The sequence below is a fragment of the Saimiri boliviensis genome, chromosome 1 (genome assembly GCF_048565385.1).
Source record: "Saimiri boliviensis isolate mSaiBol1 chromosome 1, mSaiBol1.pri, whole genome shotgun sequence".
Taxonomy (NCBI): Eukaryota; Metazoa; Chordata; class Mammalia; order Primates; family Cebidae; genus Saimiri; species Saimiri boliviensis.
Genome location: NC_133449.1, coordinates 165346392 through 165374384, shown reverse-complemented (window position 1 = coordinate 165374384; position 27993 = coordinate 165346392). Strand labels below are relative to the sequence as shown.

Below are 27993 nucleotides of genomic sequence, written 5' to 3'. Positions count from 1 at the left end.
GCTCATGGAGCCTTCTGGGAGGTGCGGTTCTAGCTTGGTTGTCACATCCGTAGAAGCCTATACACATTGTTTTATATTTTATCATAAAGTCTTTGATGCATAAAAACGTATATATTATTTATAAAAGTTGTCAAGCCTAGTAACAGAACAAAAGCCTCAAAATCTAATGCTTACTTTATAAAATAAAACATTATTGATGTTTATGATGCTTCCTTTGGGCTCCTGTCTGGCCAATCCTGCTGCCTCCCCTGGGAAGGTGACCCTATCTTTGTGGTCCTCTCTCCCGCCAGTATTTAAAGGAGCTTCTACCACATGTATATGTATCTCTAAATAGTCTGTTTTGACCTCTATACAAAATGGAATTATGGCTAGATATGGTGGCTCTTGCCTGTAATCCTAGCATTTGGGGAGGCTGGGGTGGGAGAATGGCTTGAGGCCAGGAGTTTGAGACCAGCCTGGGCAACACAGTGAGACCCCCCATCTCTACAAAATATTTTTTTAAAAAAATAAGCATGCTGGTACATGCCTGTAGTCCCAGCTACTCATGAGGCTGAGGCAGGAGAATCGCTTGAGCCCAGGAGTTCAAGACTGCAGTGAGCTATGATTATGCCACTGCAGTTTAGCGGGGTGACAGAGCGAGACCCTGTCTCTTGAAAAAAAAAAAAAAAAAGAAATTATATAGCCTTTTAAGCGTCATTGAAATGCCACATATTGTCCTGAAAGGTAAAAAACAGATCTGTACCCTTGAACTTGGATTTTCACTGATGCAGATAAGAGGCAAGTACTGTTTTCTCTGGTGGTGCCTTTCTGTAGTTAGGGAAGAGACTGGGCTGCTTGCAGAGATGGCCACCAGGGCTGGGCAGGAGCGGGGATGCTGCAGGCCAGCCGAGAAAGTGGAGTTTCAGGAACTACAGTCCAGAGAGTTCCCAGTCATGGCAAGTCCACCCGCAGAGTCCATACTCCAGTGATAGGCTGGTGTGAGCAGGGAGGCTGAGAGGCGGCATACTGAATGTGGAGCTCACAGAGGGGTCTCGGAGTAGACACAGGTGAAGGGTGCTTCCGGATGAAGGTGTTGAGTGCTGAGCTCCAGCACATCCTTCCTTGCACAGACAGATTGATAAGCACCTGGGGACTGGAACAGAGGTCCAGAGCAGCAGAGTGAATGGTTCCTCCCTTCCTTCTGTTTTTGTCATTCAGCAGCTGTTTATTGAACACCTACTATATGCCAGGGCTCTGTGTATGTCATATCATACCAGGGATACATCAGTGACTAAAACCCTTTCTTGTTGGTAAGACCTCCATGATCTAGTAGGAAGTAAGCCATTCTGTTGGTCAGCTTTTGCTAAGTTATACTGTAATAACAAATAATCCCCAAACATCATTGGCTTATTACAAATACACCATATTTCTGTGTTCACATTGTGTGTTAGCTGTGGCTCTGCCCAGAACACTTCAGCTCTGTTCCATGTTCTCTGCCTTCTGGGTCCTGGGCAGAAGGGAGCAGCCCTTATCTAGTGCATTTCATGGTAGAGAACAACGAGAGAGGTGATGAAACCAGTGATTCTTGACATGGCTGCTCAAACCTGCCTTGCATCCCTCTTACTAACCACCACTGGTCGGACTGAGCATGTGGCTAGAGCTGGTAGGCAAGTTGACCCTCCTATAGGTAGGTGTTGCTGCAAGACAGGGGGCCTGGAGAAGGAGTGTGGATTCCTCTCTCAGAGAGAGGAGAATGGAGTGGAGAGTGAGGAGTCTCACAGTCTTTCACAGATATAGTCAGGCAATAACAGCAATAGCATGATAAGGCTTGGTGATAAATAAAGGTCATAATTTGGACTTTATAAAATAAATGGACACATAAAAATATATTTTTCCCCCAAATGAGGTTTAAGGATCCTGTTAATAAGCCAGAGAACCACTAGTCTGAAACTGAGGATTGTTCCAGAGAGCTAGCCCAGACAAGGCGGAGAAGGCAGCAGGCTGGTGACGGCAGCTGTGGCCAGCCATGGGCATGTGCACACAGGCTGTGCTGAGTGAAAGGAAACTCCTCGTGCTAGTGACCTGCCTGCTGCCTTCCGGCGTTCCGCTCGGCTCACCTTCGGGCCACATGTTCTCTCTAGGCACATCCCATACCTGTGGGCCTCGTTTTTGCTCCATCCCTACCTAGACTTGTTTCCTGCCTCACCTCGTCGTCACATCCACATGGCTTTACAAGGACACACTCTTTTTTGCTTCATTAGCTCAGCTGATGTTTGAGGCGTGGGCCGTGGCTGCTTTCTCTATAGCTCCCACAATGACTGCTGCCATGCTGGGCACGTACTAGGCACTTAACAAATATGCACAAGCGGGAGTTTTGTATCAGGTGGAAGCCAGCACTCTGTAGGTTGGCTCTGTTGCTCTCTCCCTGTAAGGACAGCCAGCAACTGTATGGATGATCGTTGGAGTGACACAGGAGTGACATCCAGTACATTCAGAACCAGGTTTAAAACACTCTTTCCCTCCGTTTCTAATCAGTATAGGGACTGAATAGCTTGTCCTCTCACAATAAGCCAGTATTTATCTGCACTCATGTGTGTGGCTTTGCAAATGCTAGTGGACTTTTTTCAAAGGTATGCATTTGTGTTTTCCAAGGGCAAGGACTGTATCTCCTCTTTTCTTTCATTTAAAAGATTCCCCATGGCACCTGATAAGAGCTGCATGCACAGTGGGTGCTCGTTAAATTTCACCTATCTTTCTTCCTTTGAACCTCCACCAGATACGCATGTGGTCCTGGGCCCGTGGGTCTTTTCAGAGGACCGATTACACACTGGCCTTGATCTTGAGAAATTTACAGACAAAAAAGGAGTAAACTCTCAGACAACGCAGATCCAGGCCAATAGCAAAGTCGCATAATTAGCCACACACAGTTCAGTATGGGATGTCTATATTCTCAAGCATCATCTACATGAGAGACACAGTTTTCTGGAATGCATTAAGTGCTTAGCCCTGAGCTTTGTGAGCTTTTGCAGGTTATTTAGCCTGAGTCTCAATTTCTTCTTCCATATATGGGGATAATAAAAATGCTGCTAATTGTTGTGGTCTTTTGTACCTGTTAATAACATTCCTCTCTCCTGCCTGTATTCTGAGAATTCACTGAGTAAAGAGCTGACAGAAAATAACTGAAATAGCCAGGCGCGGTGGCTCATGCCCGTAATCTCAGCACTTTGGAAGGCTGAGGTGGATGGATCACCTTTGGTCAGGATTTCAAGATCAGCCTGACCAACATGGATAAACCCCATCTCTACTAAAAATACAAAATTAACTGGGGGTGGTGGTGCACGCCTATAATCCCAGCTAATCGGGAGGCTGAGGCAGGAGAATCCCTTCAACCCGGGAGGTGGAGGTTGCAGTGAGCTGAGATGACACCATTGCACTCCAGCCTGGGCAACAAGAGTGAAAATGTGTCTCGAAAAAAAAAAATATTACCATTGCTACTGATAAAGGGTTGACAAGAGGATGTGGATTATGAGCTTCTAATATTGAATCTGAGAGTTAGGTAAACATTTCCATGGAGTCACAAGTTAGTTAGAGCATAGGCATCCTCTGATGGGGAAGACCCATGTAAACTTAGGTTTTAGACAATGGAAGCAAGAGCATTCACTCCTCCTTGCTCCCAAGGGGAAAGGGCTGAGCCTCAGGTTACCATACAGGCTTACTAAAGGGATTGTTACTCTTCCTTCTCAGGAAGAGCATGTGAGCAGGCTTAGAGGGACCGGGAGTGGTATCATGCTGCCTCCCCATGGGAGGAGTGTGGAGAAGATGCCTCAGAGTGAATGGAGGGGGCTTCCTGGACCAGATAGGGCTCCACAGACGTTAAGTTTCATATGAATAATTTTATTTTAGAAATAGTGACCGTAGAGTTTGCCATCATTAAAGGAAGTCTTCCAGGGCTTCCACGGTGTTTTTAGAAGTTACCCTCTGCATTTGGAAAAATATAAAAGGCCATTTCTTATTCAGTATTCTGTAATTCAGACCTCTAACTGAGGTGGACCTCTCCCAGCTTTGTCTTTGCTTTTGTGGTGCAAAGGGCACTGTCTGTTTCTTAGGAGGCCAAGTCGGGAGTCTGTTGTTGCTGCCTTCTTAAGGCCTGTTGTGTCTCTCTTTTGCAGTGCAAATTGGAGTTCCATGCTTGTTCTACTGGCAAAAGCCTTGCCACCCTCTGTGATGGACCCTGTCCCTGTCTCCCGGAGCCTGAGCCACCGAAGCACAAGGCAGAAAAGAATGGTGAGTGGGGGTCTCCAGAGAATCCCTGAGCGGGGATGAGGGGTCACGGCGGGTTGATGTGGCCGAGCTCTGTCCCAGACACCAGGAACAAACTGGGGAAATGAGCAGACATGACAAGTAAGTGCTCCAGCTTACTTAGGGTCCCTAAACTGGATTGCCTTCAACTACCATTAAAAGGAAGAAGAAGAGCCTTTAAGAATAATCCTGTTAGACCAAGATATCCACTAGGTTCTTTTAGAGGTCATATTGGCTATGGTGTGGGAGTCGCATGTTTTTCAGCATCTAAGACGAGGACCTCCCCTAGGGTACATCTTGGTCTTTCTTGAACTCTCATATTTCAAATCCTTTGAACTTCTCAAGGCCAAATATCAAAACAGAGACTGCAGAGATGTCACAACAGTGGAGAGAGTTCTCCCCCAAAGTATTTCTTTATTAATATATTCTACTTGTAAGGCAGCACAGAGCCAGGGGACAGATGAAAGAGAATACCTCCCTAGGGGTAGCTGTTTCTCTTCCACGGCCGAGAGGGGAAGGGAAGGTTGGGCTCATTTGGATGTTTTCATGATGGAGAACGTAATGTTGTCCCACTGGTCTCAGCCTCTTTTTGAGCCTTCCTTGGTGAGACTCAAGATAGGTGTTTGAATTTGCCTTCTGTGGAATTGGGCTTTCTCCGTTGTAGTTGGCTTCTGTGTGTGTGTGTGTGTGTGTGTGTGTGTGTGTGTGTGTGTGTGTGTGTGTTTGTGTGTGCTCATGCATATGCTTATGTTTTCTAAATCTAGGAATGATTTGCAATGGAGCAGAATGAATGGGGTATGAGTGCTTATTTGCCTCTTTAAAAGCCATGTTGTCTTTTCCAGGGCAGATAGATGAAGATTTCAAATCTAAATGTGATCATGGTTACTTCAGGAATATTTTGTTTAAAGGCTCTTTGGGAGGTTTAAGTCAGGATGTGGAAGGACATTGTAAACCATGAAACACTGTGATTACAAATAATCTCCAAAGATTATTCTTGATTTCCAGAAAGCTAATCTCATTGCATTTAGGCCTGATTCATTTGGATATATATACAGTAAGAAAAGTTAACTAATATAGGTAAGCTTCTTTGTAGCCTGGTCAGAAAATCTAAAGCCATGTGGTGTTAAGCAACTACAAAGCCCAGAAAATCAACTTCAGTCTAGAGATCTCTTTAAAATCCTTGGAAATTTCAGAAGCCTCTCTTATTCCAGGTATATTGTCTATTGTTTTTATTTTTGCTCTTTTATTCTGAGGCTAGGAAACTAAACTAAGAAAGTCATGGACAGCCAGGCGTAGTGGCTTATGCCTGTAATCCCAGCACTTTGGGAGACCGAGGCAGGTGGGTAACTGGAGGTCAAAAGTTTGAGACTAGCCTGGCAAACATGACGAAACCCCGTGTCTACCAAAAATACAAAAATTATCTGGGCATGGTGTCAGGTGCCTGTAATCCCAGCTACTCAGGAGGCTGACGCAGGAGAATTGCTTGAACTCAGGAGGTAGAGGTTGCAGTGAGCTGAGACTGCACCACTGTACTCCAGCCTGGGCGACAGAGCAAGACTCTATCTCAAAAAAAAAAAAAAAAAAAAAACATTGCCACTGTCTTGCCTGTAGCATCTATAAATGGAGGTGACTCCATTTCTCCTTCAGAGAGATGGTCTCCAAGTCTGCCATTATAAGGTAACAATCCAGATTTCTGGGTGGGCGTCATGATTTTCCAAATAAAGATCAACCCTTGTTTCTTAATGATGGACTTTGTATGTAAGCAGATAAGACTGACACTCCAGGTGCGGCCTTGACTGTGCCATCTATTCGTTTTATTATTTACAGGTAAAAATGAGAACAGATTCTTATTGAATCTGTACAAGTAACTCCATTGCCATTAAATGTAAAGAGACTCAAAAAAGTGTTGTTCCTGAATTCTGAAAGGTCAGTGGGAACAAGATTACCATTTAAAAATGTTTCATTTCACAACATTTACAAAAGCACAGCCTACCAAATTAATGGTGAGGGAGAGATCAGGGAAAAACAGAACTCTATCATATCAGAAAATAGAACATTAAAAATAATACCAACAATATTATAAAACAACTAAAATTCTATTTCCTCATCAGTTCCTTCAATCCAATATAATTATTTTTGCTCCTCCAGATCTTGGGTCAACAGTTTGCTTTTATGAACACCATTTGGAAATTATCTAAGAAATACCACCTTGGAAGTCTGCATCAATGAGTCTTACTTGAAGTGTCAATAGTTCAAACTTGGTACAATTCTTTCCATGAGGTTCTAAGACTGTCCTTCATTGTTAAGACCTCACTTCTAGGATCTGACTTACAGTAGAGTTTTCATGTAAGCATGAGGGGAAGCAGAAGCTACATGTTGGTGGTAGTAATGATGACAGTACCAACGGTCTCTTAATGCAGGAGAGAATAATCACCTTTTAGGGTACAACAGTTAACTGTCTAATATGGATTTATTTTTTGAGACAAAGTTTTGCTCTGTCACCTATGCTGGAGTTCAGTGTTGCTATCTTGGCTCACTGCAACCTCCACCTCCTGGGTTCAAGCGATTCTCTTGCCTCAGCCTAATAGCTGGGAGTACAGGCACATGCAACCACACCCAGCTAATTTTTATATTTTTAGTAGAGATGGGTTTTTGCCATGTTTCCCAAGCTGGTCTCGAACTCCTGGCCTCAAGCAGTCCTCCCACCTCAGTCTCCCAAAGTGCTGGGATTACAGGCACGAGCCACTGTGCCTGGCCAAACTATCTAATAGGGATTTGATCAGTGTTTTCCTACAGAATAAGAACACATTCGGGGCAGTGAGGGCATTGATAAATTCCCAGAGTCATTCTGTGTAATGAAACACTTAAGTTAATAATGCTTTACCTGGACAAAATTGAGCAAGGTAAGGCTGACCTTTTCCTTTGATTTGACACCTCTTTCCGTGAAGCTTTCACAATAATTTGTGACAGACAACAAGGGCTGACCTGAGGTGGTGGCAGTTCAAATGAAGAGGAGGGCATGGGTACAAGGGGGAGAGCAGTTGTGAAATAAAAGGCAACTTTCAGTTGGCAGCTGTGGGTGTGGAGAGAGGGAGGAGGAAGAAGAGCTGAGCATGCAGTCCACCTCCCCTTACCTGTCAGCAGCCCCTTCCAGAAGCTGCAGGCAGTGGGCATGCTGTCCACAGGCATTCCCTGCCTCTGAGACAGGTTATGGCTCTGGACCATGGGAGGAGCGGTCTTACTACTGTGCCTGTTGCAGAAAGGAGAGTTTACGGTCTTAGAAATGCAGGCTTGTAAAAACTGTGGCAACACACACACACACACACACACACACACACACACACACACACACACTGTTGTATTGACATTTTATTTTCAGCCTTACCTCTGTTTTGAACCTCATTTCATCTGAGGTGAAACATTTATAAAGTCACTTCCAGGTCAATTCTATTAATGCAGGGCTGGATCTCAATTCTGGAAAGTAGAGGTGGGCTAAGAGCCTATGAGCTGCAGTATTAGTGGGAGGCATTTCCTAGTGTTTTCTCTTTCTTTGGGATCCATCCACCTAGATGGAGTTCTTAACATCTTTAGTTAGGCGAGTGGTGTTCCTTCTCACTGCCTCTACCGAGAGACCTATACTCACTCGTCCACTAAGGCCACGGCGAATCCTCTTTCTTCTCTATTAGACGCTTCCGGGTTTACTAGTGCTCTCAGTTTCTACTTGGCCCTGTTCAGGGACACAGAAAACTTGAGGAGAACCTTCTGTAGTTTTCTGTCATCAAGAAAGACTGTGGTGAGGTTGCTATCTCAAGCCTTCTCTTTACAGATCAGTTCTGTTAGACCAAGCTATGCACTGGTTCCTTTTAGAGCTTCCTGGCAACCATTTCTACTCAATGCAGAGCCCAGTTTTATGAGGCTTGCCTCAAACTGGCATTCAAACTGGTAGGCAAACACAGGTCCTTTTTACTGCTGGGTCTCTCTACCTGTCTTGGCTTTCAGAATCACCTCTTTCCAGCCTAGGGTCCAGAACTGGGGAGAATTGTGGAGAGAATTGTGGGAGAAACAGATGGGGAGAAGTGTGGAGAGCAGAATCCGCCCCTCACCTGCATGATCTTCTCCTCAGAGCTTTACTTCTTGTTGCCCTGCGTTGGTCAGCGCTGGATGTCAGCGTGGAGGATGTGTGAGGCAGGTCTAACTCGCTGTCTTCCCATCTCCTAGTGTGCTCTGCTTCTCTGCCTCTTGCAGCCTTTGGCCTTTTGAGTTATAACATACCCAGCTCTGGCAAATCAGAAGCGTCTTCTCTCACCTTTAAGTTTCACAAGCATTTTTTTTTTTCCAGAAGGCAAAACCAAGTGGCTGATTTCTTTGTTCTCTTTGTTTATCTGACATTTCTCCCTGGTTGTGTCCCCTGAAGAGATGGTGGAAGGTGGAGCCATCCTTTAAAATTTCTGAGTATTTCCTCCTACACCTCTAAATTACCTCCTGACATTGGGTAGATGACTGCATTGCCTTATTTCTCTCATTGCCATAAAGCCAGTCCAACCTCAGAGTATGAAGCAGTGGTTATCAACAAAAACAAAAAATAAATAAAAGAAAGCATTGTTAAAAAGAGGGAGATGAAATTGAAATCTATGTGTTGAGCCTGGGATTCTGTGCATTTTTTCTGAGTCTTTTCAGGAAAGTTCTCTCCCAGTTTCTCTTGGTATTTTCTAGGACCCAACAGTCAGCCCAGTCAGCAAAGTCATTTTTTAGCTCTGACCTGAATTCTTCAGCTCCAGGGCATTGCTGATGCTTTTTCTTCAGTCCTCAGTGAAGACCATAAGGAAAGTCTGAGGTGCTGTTTCTTTTTTATTTTTTAGAATGCTTGTAAATCTAAAGAGGTAATAGAGGTCTCAAAAGTGGAGGCTTTAAGGTAGATTTTTCAGCTAGCCCATATTCCACCCCTTCTGAACCTGAGCATCTGCCCTCATTGACCCACCTCTCCTGTTTCGGGGACACAGGCCACTTCCTTCTGGCCTGAATGTAGCAGCCCCATTCCCTGCACCTCAACTGAGGAGGGATTTGGAGCTTCCTCTTCCCTGAGGTGAAGGCTTGGCAGAGTTGTAGGATTTCGGATCAAGAAGGGTCTCATTTATCCCCTGTCACACCATGTTGAAGGGTCCTCTCTGTTCCTCCAGGGTGCCCCAGCTTTCCCCCATAGGGACTAGGGGAAGGCCAGATGGATGGGGCCTCAGACCTCCCTCAGAATGATGCCATTCCTATACTTTACCACCTTAGATTACATTTGTGGGAAGAGTTTGACCACCTTTGGTCTTTATTCCATCCCCATTCACCAGAAGAGAACCCTGGGGCCCCACTGAGAAAAGACCCTTGCATGCTATCAGTGGACAGCTCACCTGACCCCAGGTCTACGGAGTTTCTTCCTATCACGTGTGTGTACATCCTCATTCACAGTCAGCAGCATCTTTAGCCTAAAGATGATGGCAGATCTGTACGGTGGGAGTTAAATTTAACGTCTCCTGGGTCTGAAGTCGCTTGCCCACATCTTACAGTATTAACCATCAGGCAGAGAATATCACCACACTCCCTAACCAGCAAGGTTTAGAATGGCATCCTACAGACGCTCTCCCACCCGCCCCCTCCACTCTGTCTCTAGAAGAGGAAACAGAACAGAACACTCTCCAAGGACAGCTCCTTCTTTTCTTCTGTTGGCACAGATTAGATTAGAAGGGATGTGGCTCCAGCCTAAGAAATTATGGGGAAGGCTGTGGAACTGTTACCCCCATACTGGCTTGACATGAGCTGGGAGGTAGGAGCAGGATGGGGGCAGGTTCGGTGCAGAAGGGGAGGAAAGAGGACTGCAAGTTTTTCCAACAGGGCGTGCTGAACAGGAAATAACTTCCCTCCAGCTGAGCTATTTAGAACAGTAGGAAAATAGTCTACAGTGATTTTCTTTTCTCAAACAGTGCTTTCAACCTGAGGGCTAGGTTCTGGGGGAAACCATCTCGGGTTGACAGACGGTTGTCCAATTCCATTACTTATCACAAGTGGAGTTGGAAAAATGTGTCTGTAAGGGAAGAGGAGGCGGTGCAAAAGCGAATGGGATAAGGAGTTCCACTAGCTGTAATGTCTCAGTGGAAAATTCCTGAAAGAATCCTGCTGCAGAGGCTCCTAGAAAAATGGAGATTTATCTTTGCATCCAGGAAAGAACATTTTTCTTTAATGCCCATTGTGTAAGAGAGTGAAAGCCTTGGGCTTGCAAACTTGCAATTTAAAATCAGTTTATGCTAACCTTTCTGTACCTATTCAACTTCATTTACTTGTCATTCAGTACTACATTCAGGTCAGAAATTAAGCACGTAAAGGAATATTTAATTTTTAGGGCCTTGTTATTCTAAATGTCATGACCTTACAAAAAATGCTTGAGAATTAAATTGGCAACTGCATCAAAGAAGAAAAACTCATTTGTCAGGACTCTGAGGTAACTGCTGACTTTGGCTTTGATCTCAGATTCTTCCTTTTCTGTGAGTTCAACTCTGAGAAAGTGCACCACGGGTTTTCCTGGTCCTCTGAAGTCTATTTGGTAGCAAGTAAGTGGGGAAAGCTAAAGGTGAACAGAGAAAGAAGGATACGCTGAGGCAAAGGGTTGCTGGGGTTGGAACCAGAGTTCAGCAAATGGGATAGAGGTTTGCACTAGAAATTAATGGCTTTGATTGTTTGCCTGGACAACACTCTTCTCTTGCCCTAATTTTTTTTTTTAATTTACAAAATTAACATACATTCTTTTTTTTAAACTTTTAGTTTTAAGGATATAAGTGCAGGTTGGTTCTGTAGACAAATTGCATATCGTGAGGGTTTGGTGTACAGATTATTTCATCTTCCAGATAATAAGCATAGTACCCAATAGGTAAATTTTTGATCCTTACCCTCCTGCCACACTCAACCCTCAGGTAGGCCCTGGTGTCTGGTGTTCCCTTCTTTGTGTACTCAGTGTTTAGCTCCTACTTATAAGTAAGATGATGCAGTGTTTAGTTTTCTGTTCTTGCATTTGTTTGCTTAGGATAATGGCCTCCGTCTCCATCCATGCTGCTGCAAAGGACATGATCTTGCTCTTTTTATGGCTACATAGTATTCCATGGTGTATGTGTACCACATTTTATTTATCCAGTTTACCACTGATGGGCTTTCAGGTTGATTCCATGTCTTCGCTATTGTGATAGTGCTGTGATGAACATGCATTTCTTTACTGTAGAGCAATTTATATTCCTTTGGATATATACCTGGTGATAGGATTGTTGGGTCAAATGGTAGTTCTGTTTTAAATTCTTTGAGAAATTGCCAAACAGCTTTCCACAGTGGCTGAACTAATTGACATTCCCACCAGCAGTACATAGTGCTACCTTTTCTCTGCAGCCTTTTCAGCATCTGTTATTTTTTGATTTTTTAATAATGGCCACTCTAACTCACATGAGATGGTATCTCATTGTGGTTTTGATATGAGTTTCTCTAATGATTAGTGATTTGAGCATATTTTCATATGCTTCTTGGCTATGTATATGTCTTCTTTTGAAAAATGTTCATGTCCCTTGCTTACTTCTTAAGGGGATTGTTTATTTTTTACGTGTTAATTTAAGTTCCTTATAGATTCTGGCTGTCAGACCTTTGTTAGATGCATAATTTGCAAATATTTTCTCCCATTCTGTGGGTTGTCTATTGACTCTGCTGATGTCTCTTTACTCTCTTTTACTGTGCAGAAGCTATTTAGTTTAATGAGGTCCCATTAGTCAATTTTTGGTTTTGTCGCAATTCCTTTTGGCATCTTTGTCATAAAATCTTTGCCAAGGTCTGTGTCTAGAATGGCATTTCCTAGGTTTTCTTGAAGCGTTTTAGAGTTTTAGGTTTTATAGTTAAGTCTTTAATCCATCTTCCCAGTTTGGTTAGCTTTTTTTTTTATATGCCTTCAATTATTTTTATATACATATAATAACTTTTTAAACTTTCCTAAGCCATAATCGGGCTTATATTTTACATAATTTTTGTTACCTTCCTTTTATATATCATACATATATTTTCATGTATGTACACATAAACCTATCTGTGTATGTGTGTATTTGCCTGTCACCAGCTAACCTGCCTACCTGCTTCCTTGAACTCTAGACTTAAATATGCAATGACTACTTAGCATTTCCACTTGCGTGCCCCTAGGCATATCAAGCTTAATGTCCAAAATCAAACTCCTAATCTTTCCCCCAAATCTGCAGTGTTTGCCATTTTAATGAACTACAACTCCATCTTTCCATTTACTGAATAAAAAGCCAAAAAACAAAAAATACCATCCTTCTCTTTCTCTTTGCCACATATAACTCATCAGCAAATCATATTGGTTCCACTTTCAAATAAAATTTTTTTTCTTTTTTTTTTTTTTTGAGACGGAGTTTCGCTCTTGTTACCCAGGCTGGAGTGCAATGGCGCCATCTCGGCTCACCGCAACCTCCGCCTCCTGGGTTCAGGCAATTCTCCTGCCTCAGCCTCCTGAGTAGCTGGGATTACAGGCACATACCACCATGCCCAGCTAACTTTTTGTATTTTTAGTAGAGACAGGGTTTCACCTTGTTGACCAGGATGGTCTCGATCTCTCGACCTCGCGATCCACCCGCCTCGGCCTCCCAAAGTGCTGGGATTACAGGCTTGAGCCACCAAGCCCGGCTTCAAATATAATTTCAAACATAACCACTTCTTACCACCTCCACAGAGGAACCACACCAGAGGCTTAAGACATCCTTGTCTTGTCTCGTAATAGCTTCCTAATTGATCTCCCTGGTCCTTGCATTCTTTTCTTGCACGTGGTAGTCCAGCTGATTCTGTAAAATGTAAATCAGATATGTAATCCCCTGTTCAAGATACTCCATCTTATTAAGATTAAGAGGAAAAGTTACTTTCAGTGATCTGCAAGGCTGACATGATCTGGTCCTCTGTTATGTGTCCGTCCCCATCTTTTGCTGCTCTGATTCTGGTGTGCTCAGCTCCAGGCACTCAGGTCTCCCTGGGACCCCTCAAACATGCCCTTTACACCACTGCCTCAGAGCTTAGCACTGACCGTCCCCCTGGCCAGGACTCTCTTCCCCAGACATCCACAGGTCATTCCATCAACCACCACTTTAAATCTTTGCACAAATGTCACCTTCTGAGGAAACCTTCCCTGAGAACTTCCTACCTACCTTCTCCTATTTACTTTTCTCCACATCATTTATCACCTTCTAATATGTTAGTTTGCTTACCTTTTTTGTTCATTGTCTATCTTATGCAAGTAGAATGGAAGTTACAAGCAGTCTTTTTGTCTAGATTCTCAATGACTGCCAAATGTCGAATGAATCTGCTTCATTCTTTTTAAAGTGTTTCCCACTGTACGTATATACCATAATATACAGTGTTTAAAATAGTAAACAGTTGATCTATGGCACAAGATAGTCTGTATAAGGTGCTTAATTTGAGAATTGTGCTAAGCACTTTATACCTATGTGTAATCCCTCTGACAGCCAAATAATGTTATCTCCTTTGCTGGTGAGAAAATTTGAGATTTGGATCTGTTCAGTACCTTGCCTAAGGCCACACAGATAATAGATGATAGAACAGGGGTTTGAAGCCTTTCCTGGAACTGGTGCTCTTATCCATACATTATACTGTGTGTTCTTAACCCAAATTCAATGTCCACTGAAAGGTCAGGTTTCCTTTGAAAAAAGAAAAAAAAATGCATACCCCACTCATCCACACATGTGTCCATCCACACACTTAAAGCTAAATTTTCCCGTGCTTTCAGTACTCAGAGAATATAGCCCTTTACTGAGATCACAGCTCTCACGGATGGGATTTTTCCAAAGTGAAAGAATTAATGTCTTCACACACTTTCTCCTCTTTTTTTTTCTCTCAAGCAGGCTTAGCTCTCTGAAGTTTATCAAAACACTAGCACGGGCTCATTGTTCACCACCATATTACCCTTCTCTGATAGCCACAAGTTTCCAACCTAGCTCTTAAAGATAAAAATTCATTTGTCATCTGTCCTGAAGTCGACTGTTCTTTCATTGCGCTACTATATATTACTATGAAAGGAAAAGATAGCATTATAATAAAAAATAAATTGAAATTATCGTCAGAAGAAAGTAAGTGGCTTCCACCCCACAAAGCAGGCCGCTTAGTAGGCACCTTTTCTAGATCTGACCGGTGTATTGGGAACTAGGCCTTTGATAGGGTGGAGAGCAAAGAAAGGTATGGCCCCAGTCTAACAGGTGTAATGAGAATCAAGTAAGCTCAATTTTAGCTATAAAAATAGAGTTAGAGTTCATAAAATATAACTTTTATCATCATTGTCATATTGATGATGATGATTCTCTGTTTGAAAACCCAAATTGCCAATTAGACATAAAGAAAGCAGGAATGTTACTGATGATTTAACTTGTGGAATGCGTAATGATGCCAGATAACGCTCAGAACCAATAGTTGGTTGAGGGTATAGTGATAGATGTTCAGATTGGTTAGAACAGCAACCAGAACCCACCCAACTACCCAGATCTCTCCTTATTCCAGAGAGACCAAGGGAAAAGAGGGAGCTGAGAGATGTGTTCAAATCACAAAGAAGTAATTAGGGCAACACTTTGTGTGTCTCTCCTAGTCCCAGAAGGGTTACCTCCAAGGCCCTCCTGCGTGAAAAGAGGGAGCAGAGCTTTATGGCAAGAGAGGGCAGACCTACTGACACAGTAGGAGATCTGCTTGTGAATCTTAATTGTTTGAAGGCTTAGAAGGAGCTGAAAGCAGCAATAACTTCAGAACAATTTAGGGAAAGTAGTGGGAGGCTGAGGGACAGAAGAGACCATAGGGTCTGTAGAATGTGTGAATCCCTGCTTTCAAGTTTCCCAGTTGATGCAGTAGCAGGTTTTTCTGGAAGCAGGTCCTTTATACTTGAGTAAATTTTACTACCTAGAAGAATCTTGTATGAACAAACCCAGCCCCACCTGTTGCATACCAGTGGGTGGCGGGGCGGAAGGTCTCAAGAAGGTAGTTACATGTGCTTGTCTCTTCTCACCCTAGCCAAGAGAGCACCAATTTATTTTGGACTCCTTGGCCTGACTATGCTTAGTCCAAGCTTGAGTCTCCTAAACGGCTCTTGCCATATGTGGAAGTGGAGTGAGGCTGACAACCAAGTTGATCCCCTGGGCTTCACCCAAATGCAGATGTGATCATAGCCCCAGCTTCAGAAATTATGTAGACAAGGGATACTGATGTTGTAAAGCCAGATTTAGAAGTTGAATGTCGAAGACCAGAAACTTAATGCTGGCAAGGGATTTGATTAGAATTCTGATCAGGTACCAGTGCACTGGGCCAAGAAATACTCCCGAAAATGACTTGCAAAAAACTATTTTAAGTTAAAAAAAAAAAAAAAGCCCTTGTTTTTATGAGGGCTACTAACTAATCCTATGGAACTGCACCTGAGAAGTATTACAGAGTCTGAAGAGGCATAAATCTCTCTCCCTGTATCTCCCCAAATCTTTGAATTTAGACTGTTATGTCCTAAGCCAGGCTAGTCACCAGGGAGTTTTTATGCTCCAGGACAGTAGCTTAGAGTGGACAACATCATGACCCCTTACTCCCTTGATCTGATCTGAACCCAGATCGCAGTCTAAGGCCTGGTTCCTTTAGGTGGGATACTGCTGGTTCTCCCCAGCCTCCAGGATCTGGCATCTGTACTTCCCATAGACCCCCTGTCCCCTGGGGTTGGGAGACTGCAACAGTGTCCCCCCACCCACCAGGCTCCTGTCTGTGATTTATACCTGACAGGCTTTTTTTCCACCAGAGTCTTCAGCTCCAGCTTTTCCCACAGCTTGTTGGCTGCTGTGTTTACCAAGCCCAGGACAGTGCATGGCACAGATTAGGCTGACTTCAATCATTTGTGGAATGAAGTAACTGAGGAAATAGGGTCTTACTGTTACCTGGGCACGTTTATATACTTGAGATTTTGGTGGCCCCAGCCCTTGGATAAGTTGAGTTTTGTAGGTGACTTAGGTACCAAAGTTGAAGAGGCAGGCTTCTCAACCTGAAAGTACTTGTCTATGGACTCCCCTATGTGGGTCATTCTGGGGTGCAACCTCAGGCTAACAGGTAAGCTGCTGTACATTTCTGGCTTCTCTGCGCTGGGAAGACACCATCATCTAAACTGAGCTCAGGCAGGTCTATTCTTTTCCTACAGCCTACGTCCCTGACTTGAGAAAAGGGCTCAAGGTATCTCAAGAAGCAAATATTTTTGCCTTGATGACAGAAGTGTAGCATCCTGTGTGGTATAGAACATTCTGTTTAGTGTTTCCTTGGTCTCTCTGTGAGAACACAGAGAACATTTATAGCCAGAGGAAGGAGTATCTGGAGATTACGAGCATTTGTTCTTATTTGAGTGAAAAGCTTCTGCTACAAGAATTATACATAGATCTGTGTTGTGAAATAGTTGGATTAAAATCCGATTACCACTGTGCCCAAGAAGAAACTTGCCTATTTGGGGAAAGTATAGTGAGTTAAAATAACACAGATCTGTTACTTTGTGTACCTTGCTTCTCAAGACTTCTGAGCTATATTTAAAAATTAAAGCTTACAGCAATACCCCCAGAGTTTTTTCGCCCCCTAAAATTGAGGGCAGCAATTGGGTCTGTTGGTAGTGAGTAATGTGTCTTCATCCAGCTGGCCAGCGTTTATTAAATACCTGTTCAGTGCTCAGGTCCTGTGCTCTTTCTCCCCTAAGGGGAATAACAAGAACTCTTAGGACCAGATACATCCACAGTGTGTTGCTCATGGGTCTGCATATGGAGCTCACTTACGTCTCAAGGTAATAATCGTGTTGAGCTGAGCTGTTTTCCATGACTTTATAGAGCAGGTTTTATAAGTCCAGGACTCCAAAAGTTTTTTATCGCTTTCTGAGTACGTTTCTATAATTTTGACATACTACCATTGTAGTCTCTGTGGTCAGAAGAGCGAGGCTTCATTTCATGTGGTTGAGACAAGGAAGCCTACTTAAAAATACGGGTGATTCTATTACATTTTGGACCTTACGTACTGGCATTTTATACTCATTAGACTGTGACCTCCTTGGAAGCAGGGATTATGTCTTAATTTATTTTTATGTCCCCAGCATAGGGTCTTCCGAATGTATGGTCACCACTGAGTGTAAATATTAACTTGTAATATATCTGTTATGCATTTGATTAGAGCAACAATACTTAATAAGTAGCTGGATTCAGTTTAGTGTGTTTCTACTTCCTGTCTGTTATGAGTTGTTTAATATACATACGGTAGAGACTGATCTTCTTGGTTTACTCCAAGACTTTGGATTCAGGTTGGCATCTAAATTCTCTGGGTGGTTTTCCTTGTTGGCTTTTCTGTGATAACCACCCTGACTGCTTTGCCCCCTGGGGCCCTGAGCACCTGGTTTGTTCCCTCCTTGTCCATGAGCAGCAGCTAAGGGACATCACAGTGGGGCCTCTGGCACATGCACTGTCTTTGCTTTCTATCTTCTACAGAAAGGCTCCTGTTCCTGTGACCTTCCATGAGCCTAACTAACTCTGTATTCAAGGTTCGCACAAACTTGTTTGCACTTCTCTCTTATTTGCCTTCAATTATATATGATGAGGCGTGTCGAGAGAAGTGTTGTACACTAGAAAATGCATTGCCTGTGGAACCAGGCAGTTGTGAAGTTGAATTCTAGCCCCAGAACTTGCTAGCTGTGTGGCTTTGAACAAGCTACTTCTCTGAGTCTGTTTTCTCGTCTGTAAAAACGAGGCCTATCTTGAGAGGTTATTATCAGAATGAAACAAATTAACTGAGATAATTATGAAAGTCGCTGGTTCTAAAAGGGGCTCAATAAATAGCATTTTGCTTTTTTTTTTTTTTTTTTTTTTTTTAAACCGTGTGCACACCCACCCACACATATACCCCATTAACATGGATCTGGTCTTTGTACAGTTTGACAGTACTGGCCTTCCAAAAGACCTTGGAATTCTAGAATTAGTCTTGCAAGTCTGTAGCAGACAGTTAGTTGTCTAGCCCGTAGCCATTTGATTCTGGTTTTATGTGAGGAAGAATAAGCTCACCTGCATTCTTTCTTTCCCAGTCTCTTCCAGCTGAGGGTGTGGCCCTGTGATTCAGTTCTGGCCCATGAAATGCAAGTAAAGTCTTCTAGAGATTTCTAAGAAAGCTTTTGCTTTTATAACAGGGACAGGGAGAGCTTGTGCTGTGTTTTATCCTTGCAGAAGTGTGAGTGGAGTTGCAGCAGCCCTTTTGTAGCCACAAGATGCCAAGCCTAAGGCTTCAAACCCACCACCCCACCCATTAAGGATGACAGAGCAGAAGCCCAGAAAGAACCTGGGACCCTGGTAGCACTGTGGAGTAGCTGAAGCAACACTGTGACTGCCTTTATTCTGATTGCTTGTGTCACAAAGTAAATCCCCATGACTTTATGCCACTGTTAACTAAGCTTTCTTATTTGCAGCTAAACACATTTCTAATGGACATAGAGCACATCCCTTTTAAAGGCAATATTGATGTGAGGTCAGAAGTTGCCAAGATGTCAGGAACAATGACAACTTGGTATCTAGGGAAGGAGGAGACCAGAGGTGGCCTCAGGAGCCATCTCTGGTTTACTCCAAGACTTCTGATTCAAGTTGGCCTCTAAAGTCTCTGGGTTGCTTTCCTTGCTGGCTTTCTGTGATAACCATAACTGACTACTTTGCCCTCTGGCGCCCTGTGCACCTTGGTTTGTTGCCTCCTTGTCCATGAGCAGCAGCTAAGGGACATCACAGTGTGGCTCAGAGGTTATGGGATACTCTGTCTCAAGAGCATGCAGTTCCTAGAACTAGCTGAAGGGTTTAGAATGGCCTGGAGTGAGAATATTTGACCTATGGTTATGAATCATGTGTTCCTCATCCCTTGTAAAGACTGACAAGGGAGTGGAAAAATTGTTCCGTGGTACCAACCTGCAAGGCATGCTGGACCAGAACACCCTGTGCCTGAGGGAACCACAGGTATGTGGAGAAGACAGGTATGTGATGGAAGACGGGAGACAAGGTTTATTTTAAATGAGCATTAAAATAACATCAGAATTATGCATATTTATTATAGAACACGTAAAAATACTACAAAATACAATGAATAAAATTTTTACAATTACCCAGTCTCCCAAACTGAATATAATAAAATACTATTTAAAAATCTTTACCATTAGCTTAGTAATACTTAATAATATTCCCATATCATCAATTATTCTTTTAAAACTTGATTTTTAATGGCTGCATGGTGTTCAATTCTGTAAAACTTCTATAATTATTGTAGCTAGTCCTTTATTACTGAACATTTAGCTTCTCTCATTTTTAGTTATTACAGATACTGCTTTTATGAACAACAATGTATATTAATTTTGTGCACATTTATTTTCATAGGATGGATTTTTAGCAGTAGAATTTCTGGGTAAAATGGTTTGTATACTTTAAGTCTTTTGTTACATACCAGCAGAAATTCTTTTAGAAGAGATGTGTCACAAGTGATGTGTAGGAATGCCTATTCAGAGGACCCCTATCATCTTTGGTTACTGTAATTTTTACAGGAATGTTTCCATTTTGTGGGTTAAGTAAAAGATAGTTTTCTTAGCTGGGATTTGGTTTAACAGTATGTGATTGACACTCCAGCACCCGAATAACAGTAGTTTAAACAAAAGAGGTTCTATTTCATTTTCACATAAAATAAGTCAGGTGGTAGGAAGTCTAGGGCTGGTGTGAAGCAACCTCAATCATGAGGGAACCAGGCTCCACTCTTCTTGCCTAAACAAGTTTGCCTCATGGTCCAAGATGTCTGCTAGAGCTCCAGCCATTCCAACTTTAATGCAGTCAGTGGGAAAGACTGAAGAGCAAAGAACAGCACTGCTTTCTTTCAAGCAGACCTCTGTGAATTTGGATAAAATTCTGCTTTCATCTTAATGGCCAACTCAGTCTGAATTTAGTCTGAGTACAGTCACGTGGTCCTTCCTAGATGCTGAGGAATATAGAGTTTTCAGGTTGAAAGCAGTAAACCAGCTGAAAACCAGGGTTCTTATTACTAGGCAGAAGAATGGATCTTGGGAGACAATTACCTGACTCTGATGCATTTTGATTTCTTCCTTATTTGAGTATCCTGCAGGTTTAAGGTGTGTGTTTGTGTGTGTGCATGCTATTTGTAATTATTTTTTAAATGACCCACATCCTCTCTGATTTCGCTTTTAGAACGCTGATTTTTTTAAATCAGGTGATTCTTTTATATTCTTAATTTGATATGAATTTCTCATATATAGTTTACTTTTCCCCCAATATGTCATTTGTCTTTAACAGTGCTTTCTGATTTTGGGGTTTTTATCCAGTCAGGTCCATCATTCTTTCCTTTAAGAATTTCTGGCTTTGATGTATGTTTAGAAATCTCTCTCTTACTCTGAGACCAGATAAAATTTCACCTATGTTTTCATTTTGTTCTGTCATGGCTTGAATTTTTCATGTTTGATGCATTAGGCCAGTGGCATTCAAACAGAAAGAAATCATTTCTGTGGTAAGCTAGCACTCAAAGCTTTCACCGGGCAGTGCCTTTACTCTATAAGACATGCCCTATTTTCTTTTCTCTGCCATCATACCTCATGTTTTAGAAAGATTTTTTGAGGCACCTATTCACAGATTGCAACTTGTAGTTGGAAAAGTATTACTAATAATCTAATACTTTTTGGGGTATAATATGAGAACCGAAACTGTAGTTTTTGTGTGTGTGTTTTAAATAGCCACTTTAAAAAATGATTTTTACTCAATAATTCATCTTTCATCTAACAAGTTACTCTCTTTTTCATGAGTATTCTTATCTATTCTCTTCGATATTCAGAATCATTTTGAAAACTTTAAAGAAGTTATATTTAGATTGGATTTACAAAGTAATTTGAGAAGAATTGATAACTTTAGAGTTAAGTTGTTCCATCTGGAAATGTGGCACATCTCTCTCCAAGCCTCTTGGGAAACGTCTGCAGTTTTCTTTCAGAATACGGGAGTATTTCTCATTACGTTTATGACTAGAGAGTCAATGTTTATGATTGCTTTCTGTGAATGAAATCTGTTTTCCATTTTTGTTAAAATGACTCTTTCAAATAGGAAATCTTGATTCTGATAGTTTTTAGTTTATCATTTTGGATTTTCTTTAGAAAATGATATCATCTGCAGATAATGGACATTTTTATCTTCCTCTCCAAAGTAAATTTTAAGAAACAGTCATTTATTTATGTCTCACTATTGCTAGACACTCTGTACCTTATGTACGTTTCTATTTAATAGTCCTGAAAGCCCAGTGATGGGAGGCACTATGATCCCCATTTTTAACACAAGGAAACACACCTTTTAATATTCAGATTCCCCTAAGTCCCCAATCTGGAAAATGGCAGAGCCAAGATTTGAACTCAGATCATTCTTACTCTTATACCTGGACTTTTAAATACTTAATTCTTTTATCTATATGTATGTTACATTTCCTTTGTGTGTGTGTCTTAATGCTTTGGTTAAAACTTTCAGAATAAAGTGAATAATACTTTGCTAAGAAGCCCCTGGTAAGGTAATTTTCGATGTTTCTGGGGCATAAATGGGAATCAGGGCTGTGAAGGCCTTTGCACAGATTGTCCTTCTGTGATTGGTCTAGTGAACTCCTGGTGTATCACTTAGAACTCTCCTTACTTTCCTGGCTTGGTCAATTCTTGGTCATTCTTCATGCTTAGAATAGTGTTCCCCTTCTGTTCAGCAACTGGTGTCCAATAAAGCTCAACTATGTCCCAAAGTCATGACTTTAATGTTAATTTTTTCACATGGTCTTTATTTTAGAAGATTTTTACATTTATAGAAATATTGCAAAGATAGTAGAGAGAATCCTAGATACCCTGCACCGATTTTTCTCTGTTATTAACATCTTACATTGGCATGGTACATTTGTCACAATTAACAAACAAATATCAATACATTATAATCAACTAAAGTCCATATTTTAATTCCTACTTCCTTAGTTTTTACCTAATTTCCTTTCTTTGTTTCAGGATCTCATACAGGATACCACATTGCATTTAGTCATCATGCCTTCTTAGGCTTTTCTATTATTTTCCTTGTTTTTGATGACCGTGAAAGTTTTGAGTACTGGCCAGCTATTTTCTAAAATGTCCCTCAATTAGGATTTGTTTCATGTTGGTCTAATGATGAAAGCGAGGTTATCGGTTTGGAGAAGAATCTCCAAGATCCACAGAGGAATCAGCACAAGTGTCATTGTCATCCTATGAAGTCAAGGGTACATGCTTATCTATATGCCTTATCACTGTTGATGCAAACCTTGATCACCTGGCTGAGGTAGTGTTTGTCAGGCTTCTCTGCTACAAGGGTACTCATTTTACTCCATTTCTATATCATTACTCTTTGGAAGAAGTTACTATGCATAGCCCACCTTAAGGAGTAGGTATTTAATGTTCCATCTTCTTATGTAGATGCTTCAGGGTGGAGTGTCTACATAAATTATTTGAAATGTTTTTGCATGAGAGATTTATCTCTTTTACCACATTTATTTATTTCTTAAGGCATGTATTAATATTTATATAAATGCAGACTCATGGATATATATTTTGTACTTGAGTTTATAATCCATTACTAACTATTGAATTAATCCAATACTAAGATTTTACATTTCAGATTGTTCCAGCTTTGGCCATTTGGCACTCTTTCTGTTGGTCTTGTGTCCTTTTGACATACTCTCACTGTGGTTTGATTTATTTACCTACTCTTGAACACTTCTTTAATTTCTGGCACTATAAAATATTCCAGGCTCGTCTTGTATATTTTATATCCCAGCCATAGAATCAGCCACTTCCACAATCAGATCTAGTTCTTTTTATTGCAGAATGGAATTAGAAACCAAGATCCCAGCACTCAGTGTGCTCACTACTTCTGGAATGTTGTTGCTGCTCTGCACTCTGATTTGCCAAATCATGGGACTATATATGTGTATACTAATCCGTGTGTGTGTGTGTGTGTGTGTGTGTGTGCGTGTGTGTATGTGAATGTGCGTATATATGTATATATATGTATGTACATACATTTATAAATTATTCTATATGTATCCATATGTATTAAGCTAAATACAAGTTTATGCTAATGTATCCAACTCATTATCATATGGATCGTTACAGCTTCCTCCTCTTGCTTATCTGTAATTTTCCACTCTAACAATGGGAAACTTGGCTACCACCATCCAGCATCCATTCACTTAATTCTTCAAGTTTGGTATCAAAATTATTAACCCCTATTTCCATGGGAAACAACTTTATCCACTATAGTGCTTATGTATAATGTTTGCTTATAATCTTCACTCATTTCCAAAGCTAGAAGGTGAGCACCTTTATAATACATTTAGATTATCGTGTCACATTCTGCATTGCATTCTAGGATCCCCTAGCCTCCTAAATGTTTTTTTTTTTAAATTTGCATACATTAAGGTTCACTTTGTGCTGTAAAGTTCTGTAGGTACTTGCTAATTCATAATGTCATGTATCTGCCCTTTTTGTATCATAACGAATAGTTCTGTCACTCTAAAAATATTCTTTGTGCTTCATCTTTTCAACTACTGTTGTTTGCCTACCTCAAAACCCTGGGAACCACTAGTCTGTTTACCTTCTGTACATTTTTGCTTTTTCCAGAATGTCATATAAATGGAACTGTGCTTTACATAGTCTTTTTATACTGGCTTCTTTCACTTTGCAATATTCATTTAAGATTTTTCTAGGTCTTTTTGTAGTTTGGTAGCTTTATTTTTCTCACTGAATAGTATTCCATTGTACAGATGTTTCATAGTTTATCTATTCACATATTGAAGGGCATCTTGGTTGCTTCCAGTTTTTGGTGATTATGAATAAAGCTGATATAAACATTTGAGTTCAACTTTTTGTGTTGCCATAATTTTTCAAATCAGTTGGGTAAATACTTAGGGGTGCTATTGCTAACTTGTAGATAAGATGTTTAGTTTTATAAGAAATGGAAAAACTGTCTTGCAAAGTGGCTCTACCATTTTGCATTTCCAGCAGCAACAAATGAAAGTTTCTGTTGCTTTGCATCATTGTCAGCAATTGGTATTGTCAGTTGTTCTGGATTTTAGACACTATAATAGGTATGTGGTAGTATGGTATTACTGTTTTAATTTGCATTTCTCTATGAAAAATGATGTTCATGAGCTTTTCATATGGTTGTTTTCTATCATATGTGGTGAACTGTTTGTTTCCATGTTTTGTATATTTTTAAAATTGGGTTGTTTATGCTCTTGTTGAATTTTAAGAGCATTTGTGTTTTGGATACAAGTCTTTTATCAGCTATGTGTTTTGTAGATATTTTTGTTGAGGCTGTGGCTTGTTTCTTTTTGGTTCTCTTAACAGTGTCATTCACAGAGTATAAGTTTTTAATTTTAATAAAGTCCAACTTATCTTTTTTTTCTTTTATAGGTTGTTATTTTGGTTCACCACGAACCTCCAGATTATCTAGATTTTTCTTCATGTTTTCTTCTGGATGTTTTATAGTTTAGTAATTTACAGTTAGACCTATCATCCATTTTGAGTTAATTTTTGTGTAAGTTAGAAGCACTCTGACTAGGTCCATTCTTTTACATTAGTATCCAATTATTCCAACATAATTTATTGAAAAGATGATCCTTTCCTTGCCTTTGTACCTTTAAAAAAAAAATCAGTTGGCTGTATCTCAGTTCTTTATTCTGTTCCATTTATCTGGTGGGTGTTTTTTTTTTTTTTTTTTTCTTTGCCACAAGCATGCTGTCTTTATTAATCACAGCCTTTATAGTAGTCATGAAATCTGGTAATGTGAGACCTCATACTTTGTTTCTCTTCTTCCTTATTATAATGCTCTTTTTATAAAATGTAATTCAAATTTTTTTTTTTTTTAAGAAATATGTCTGGTTCCCAGCCTTTTTGCTTGATACATATACATTGTCTGGGCAATCCAGTGGTTGGCCAAGCACACGGTAGGCCCTCCTTTATCACTTGCTGACTGCTTAGAAGGACAGTAGGAACAATTCCCTTAGCCAATGACTCCAGCAGGTTGGGCATGGCCATCTTGATGGGCCATTGTGCCTCAGCATCTCTTATGAGTGACAGACACTTGTGGTTCCCAAAAGAAAACTGATTCTTAGTGCCAATGATTAATACACAGAGATGCAAAACTGATTGTTCTTAACAACAAAAAAAGAGGGATTTAGGATGAACTGCTGCTCATAGTTGAATGGGAATTAGAGCATTAAACATACCATACAGAAACAAAAGAAGCAGTTTATGCAATAGATTTAGCTAAGGCATCAGCTGATGCAGAAACTTCCTCTGGTCACTTTTATAGTCTGGTGTCATATGGCAGATTGTATATTGTTAAATGTCTCAGGCAGTATTTGTCCCTTCCATATTTTGTGGGTCTATATTTGCAGAATGTTTCTTTCCATCTGTCTTCCCTTGCTCCCAAATATGCTTGGAGATTGTCTCCAGCATTTGTCTCCTCTTTGTAAGGTCTTTGCATGCTTTGTGATGAATTTCTAGCCACAGTGCAGTGCTTGGGCAAAGAGACATATGCCCAGTGTGGATTGGCAGCAGATGGTGCTTATCAGAATGCATTGAACAGTAATCCAAGCTCTCATGAAGTGCTAGCTTGCTGTTAACACCATTCTTCCCACCTCTTTGGATTGCTGGGTGGGCCCACTTCAGCTGGAAGCCAATCCATACTGATGGTCCTTTTTGCTCTAGGCACACGGCCTGGTCTCTGCTGGCATCACCACCTAGTGGGCACTGGGAAGCTGCTGGACACAGCCAGAGCAGGGAAACCAGTGCAGGAGGAACAACAAAGGCCTAAGTGAAAATCTGGCTGTGCATGACAGCTCCACACTAACCTTCAGAGAAGCTCTCCTGGGAGGTAGCCTTGGCAGACTCCAGCCAGCAGCTGGTTTTATTATTCTTCAAAGTATGGGAGTAATAAATGGGTTGCCTGCAGGGATATTTGGTCCTAACCTAACCATAGGAAATCTACCATGGAGGGAAGCTGTCGTTCAGGTGGAGAGCCAGGCACCTGTATACCTGTGAATACCCAGTATTTCCCTGGGTGCATAGAAGGTTTCCTTTGATGAGGCTGCTCTGTTCTTCTCTTTCAGGGCCTGCCCAATGTGGTGGCTTAATAGAAGCTACCAGCAGCCATGTGTTTATAGGCTAAATCATACGTAGGGCTGTGATGCCAGAGCTGCTCCTCCCTTTAGGCCATCATTAGCAAAGCCTTTCCTGCTGATGGTGTGGGCCCTGCCCATGGGGCTGTGGGACCTGTTGCATGTGTGAGCTGGTTTGCATGAGAGCCAGAGAGGTGGCAGATAGCAGGTGATGGCTTGTAATCTGAATTTGCATCTTCCAACTTGAGTTTTTTGCAAAGGCCATCATACAGGGTGAGATAATATTGAGGAAAAGTAGTAACTGAAATTCAAGTATGCAGTGGATCATTAGCATGAACATGGTCATTGAGGTCCTCAAAGATCAAGATCCATAATTTATTTTGTCTGCACATGCCTCAAGTTTACCTTTGTTCTCCTAGGGCTTCAGGTATAGGCAGAATGTCCCCGTTGCAAAAAAATAATGTGTGGCAGGCAGAAAGGCAGAATGATAAAAGATCTGCCTTCTAGATTCAGAATCTACTAGTTAAATCACTTTTAGCAAATCCTTTACCTGTTAAATTGATGCCTTCATTGGAGGAATGGAGATAAGAATATTATTACCGCCCAGTGGAGTTGTTCTGAGGTTTTAATAAAATGATCAAAGTAAAGCACTTGGAATGGGACCCAGCTTATAATTAGTGACATTATTACTACCACCACCACCGCCACCTGTTGGGATTTACTCAGAGTGGTTGACAAAATATTCAGGGAAATATTAGGAAAGTTATAAGATACAGTCTCAAACCTTTTGGAAGGCAGAAAGGGTTTTAATAATAGGACAGGCTGAAGGCATCCAGTTCTTACCTTAGAGCTTTAGGTCTTAGGGTGAAGATTAGGGATAATAAAAGCTTCCCCAGTGAGGTCTGTTTACCTCACATTCCTTTGTCTCTGCTCTAACTACTTGTTTACTCAAGTAAACTTTGTGCTAGATGGTCCTCTTTGGGGGAGGTTGAAGGGAGATTACTGGTTAATAGCGTTTGTTCTAGACCCCAGAACCAAAGCTTTTTATCACTTGTAAAATCACTCTTTTAACCATGTTAATTATCCACAAGCGTGTTGACTTAAAACTTCTGTTATTAAATCTATACTGAATAAAAGTGAGGAAGAGCTGCTAGGAAGAAGTCAGATAGCTGCAATCACCCTCCGAGAGCAGCTGGCGACCTCCCTAGCCCACTCATTCACTGTACTCAGTGTGTGAGTGCGTTTTATTCATCTGTCACAGAGTCAGCGTTTGCAGGACAGACCCCTGCAGGTAGTGCTTGACGTCTCAGGTGGTGACCCTGATGTGATCAGCGTCTCACAACCACCATCATCATCTACACTGTTACTAGCAATAGGAAGGTCCATGTTACGACCTTCTTTCCACCCTCTGTCATCAGCTCTTGGCATTAAGTAAAAATCAGAAAACCTTTTTCGGTT

The 27993-nt window shown here is 41.4% G+C and overlaps 1 protein-coding gene across 1 annotated transcript in view; it reads left to right on the top strand.

Moving 5' to 3' along the window:
- SPOCK1 (SPARC (osteonectin), cwcv and kazal like domains proteoglycan 1) overlaps positions 1-27993 on the top strand; it is a 545496-nt gene that overhangs the window by 452928 nt on the left and 64575 nt on the right. The window contains exon 6 of the mRNA XM_039469576.2: positions 4149-4263. Within this exon, the coding sequence (XP_039325510.1) occupies positions 4149-4263 (115 nt within the window). The remainder of the gene's footprint in view (positions 1-4148; positions 4264-27993) is intronic.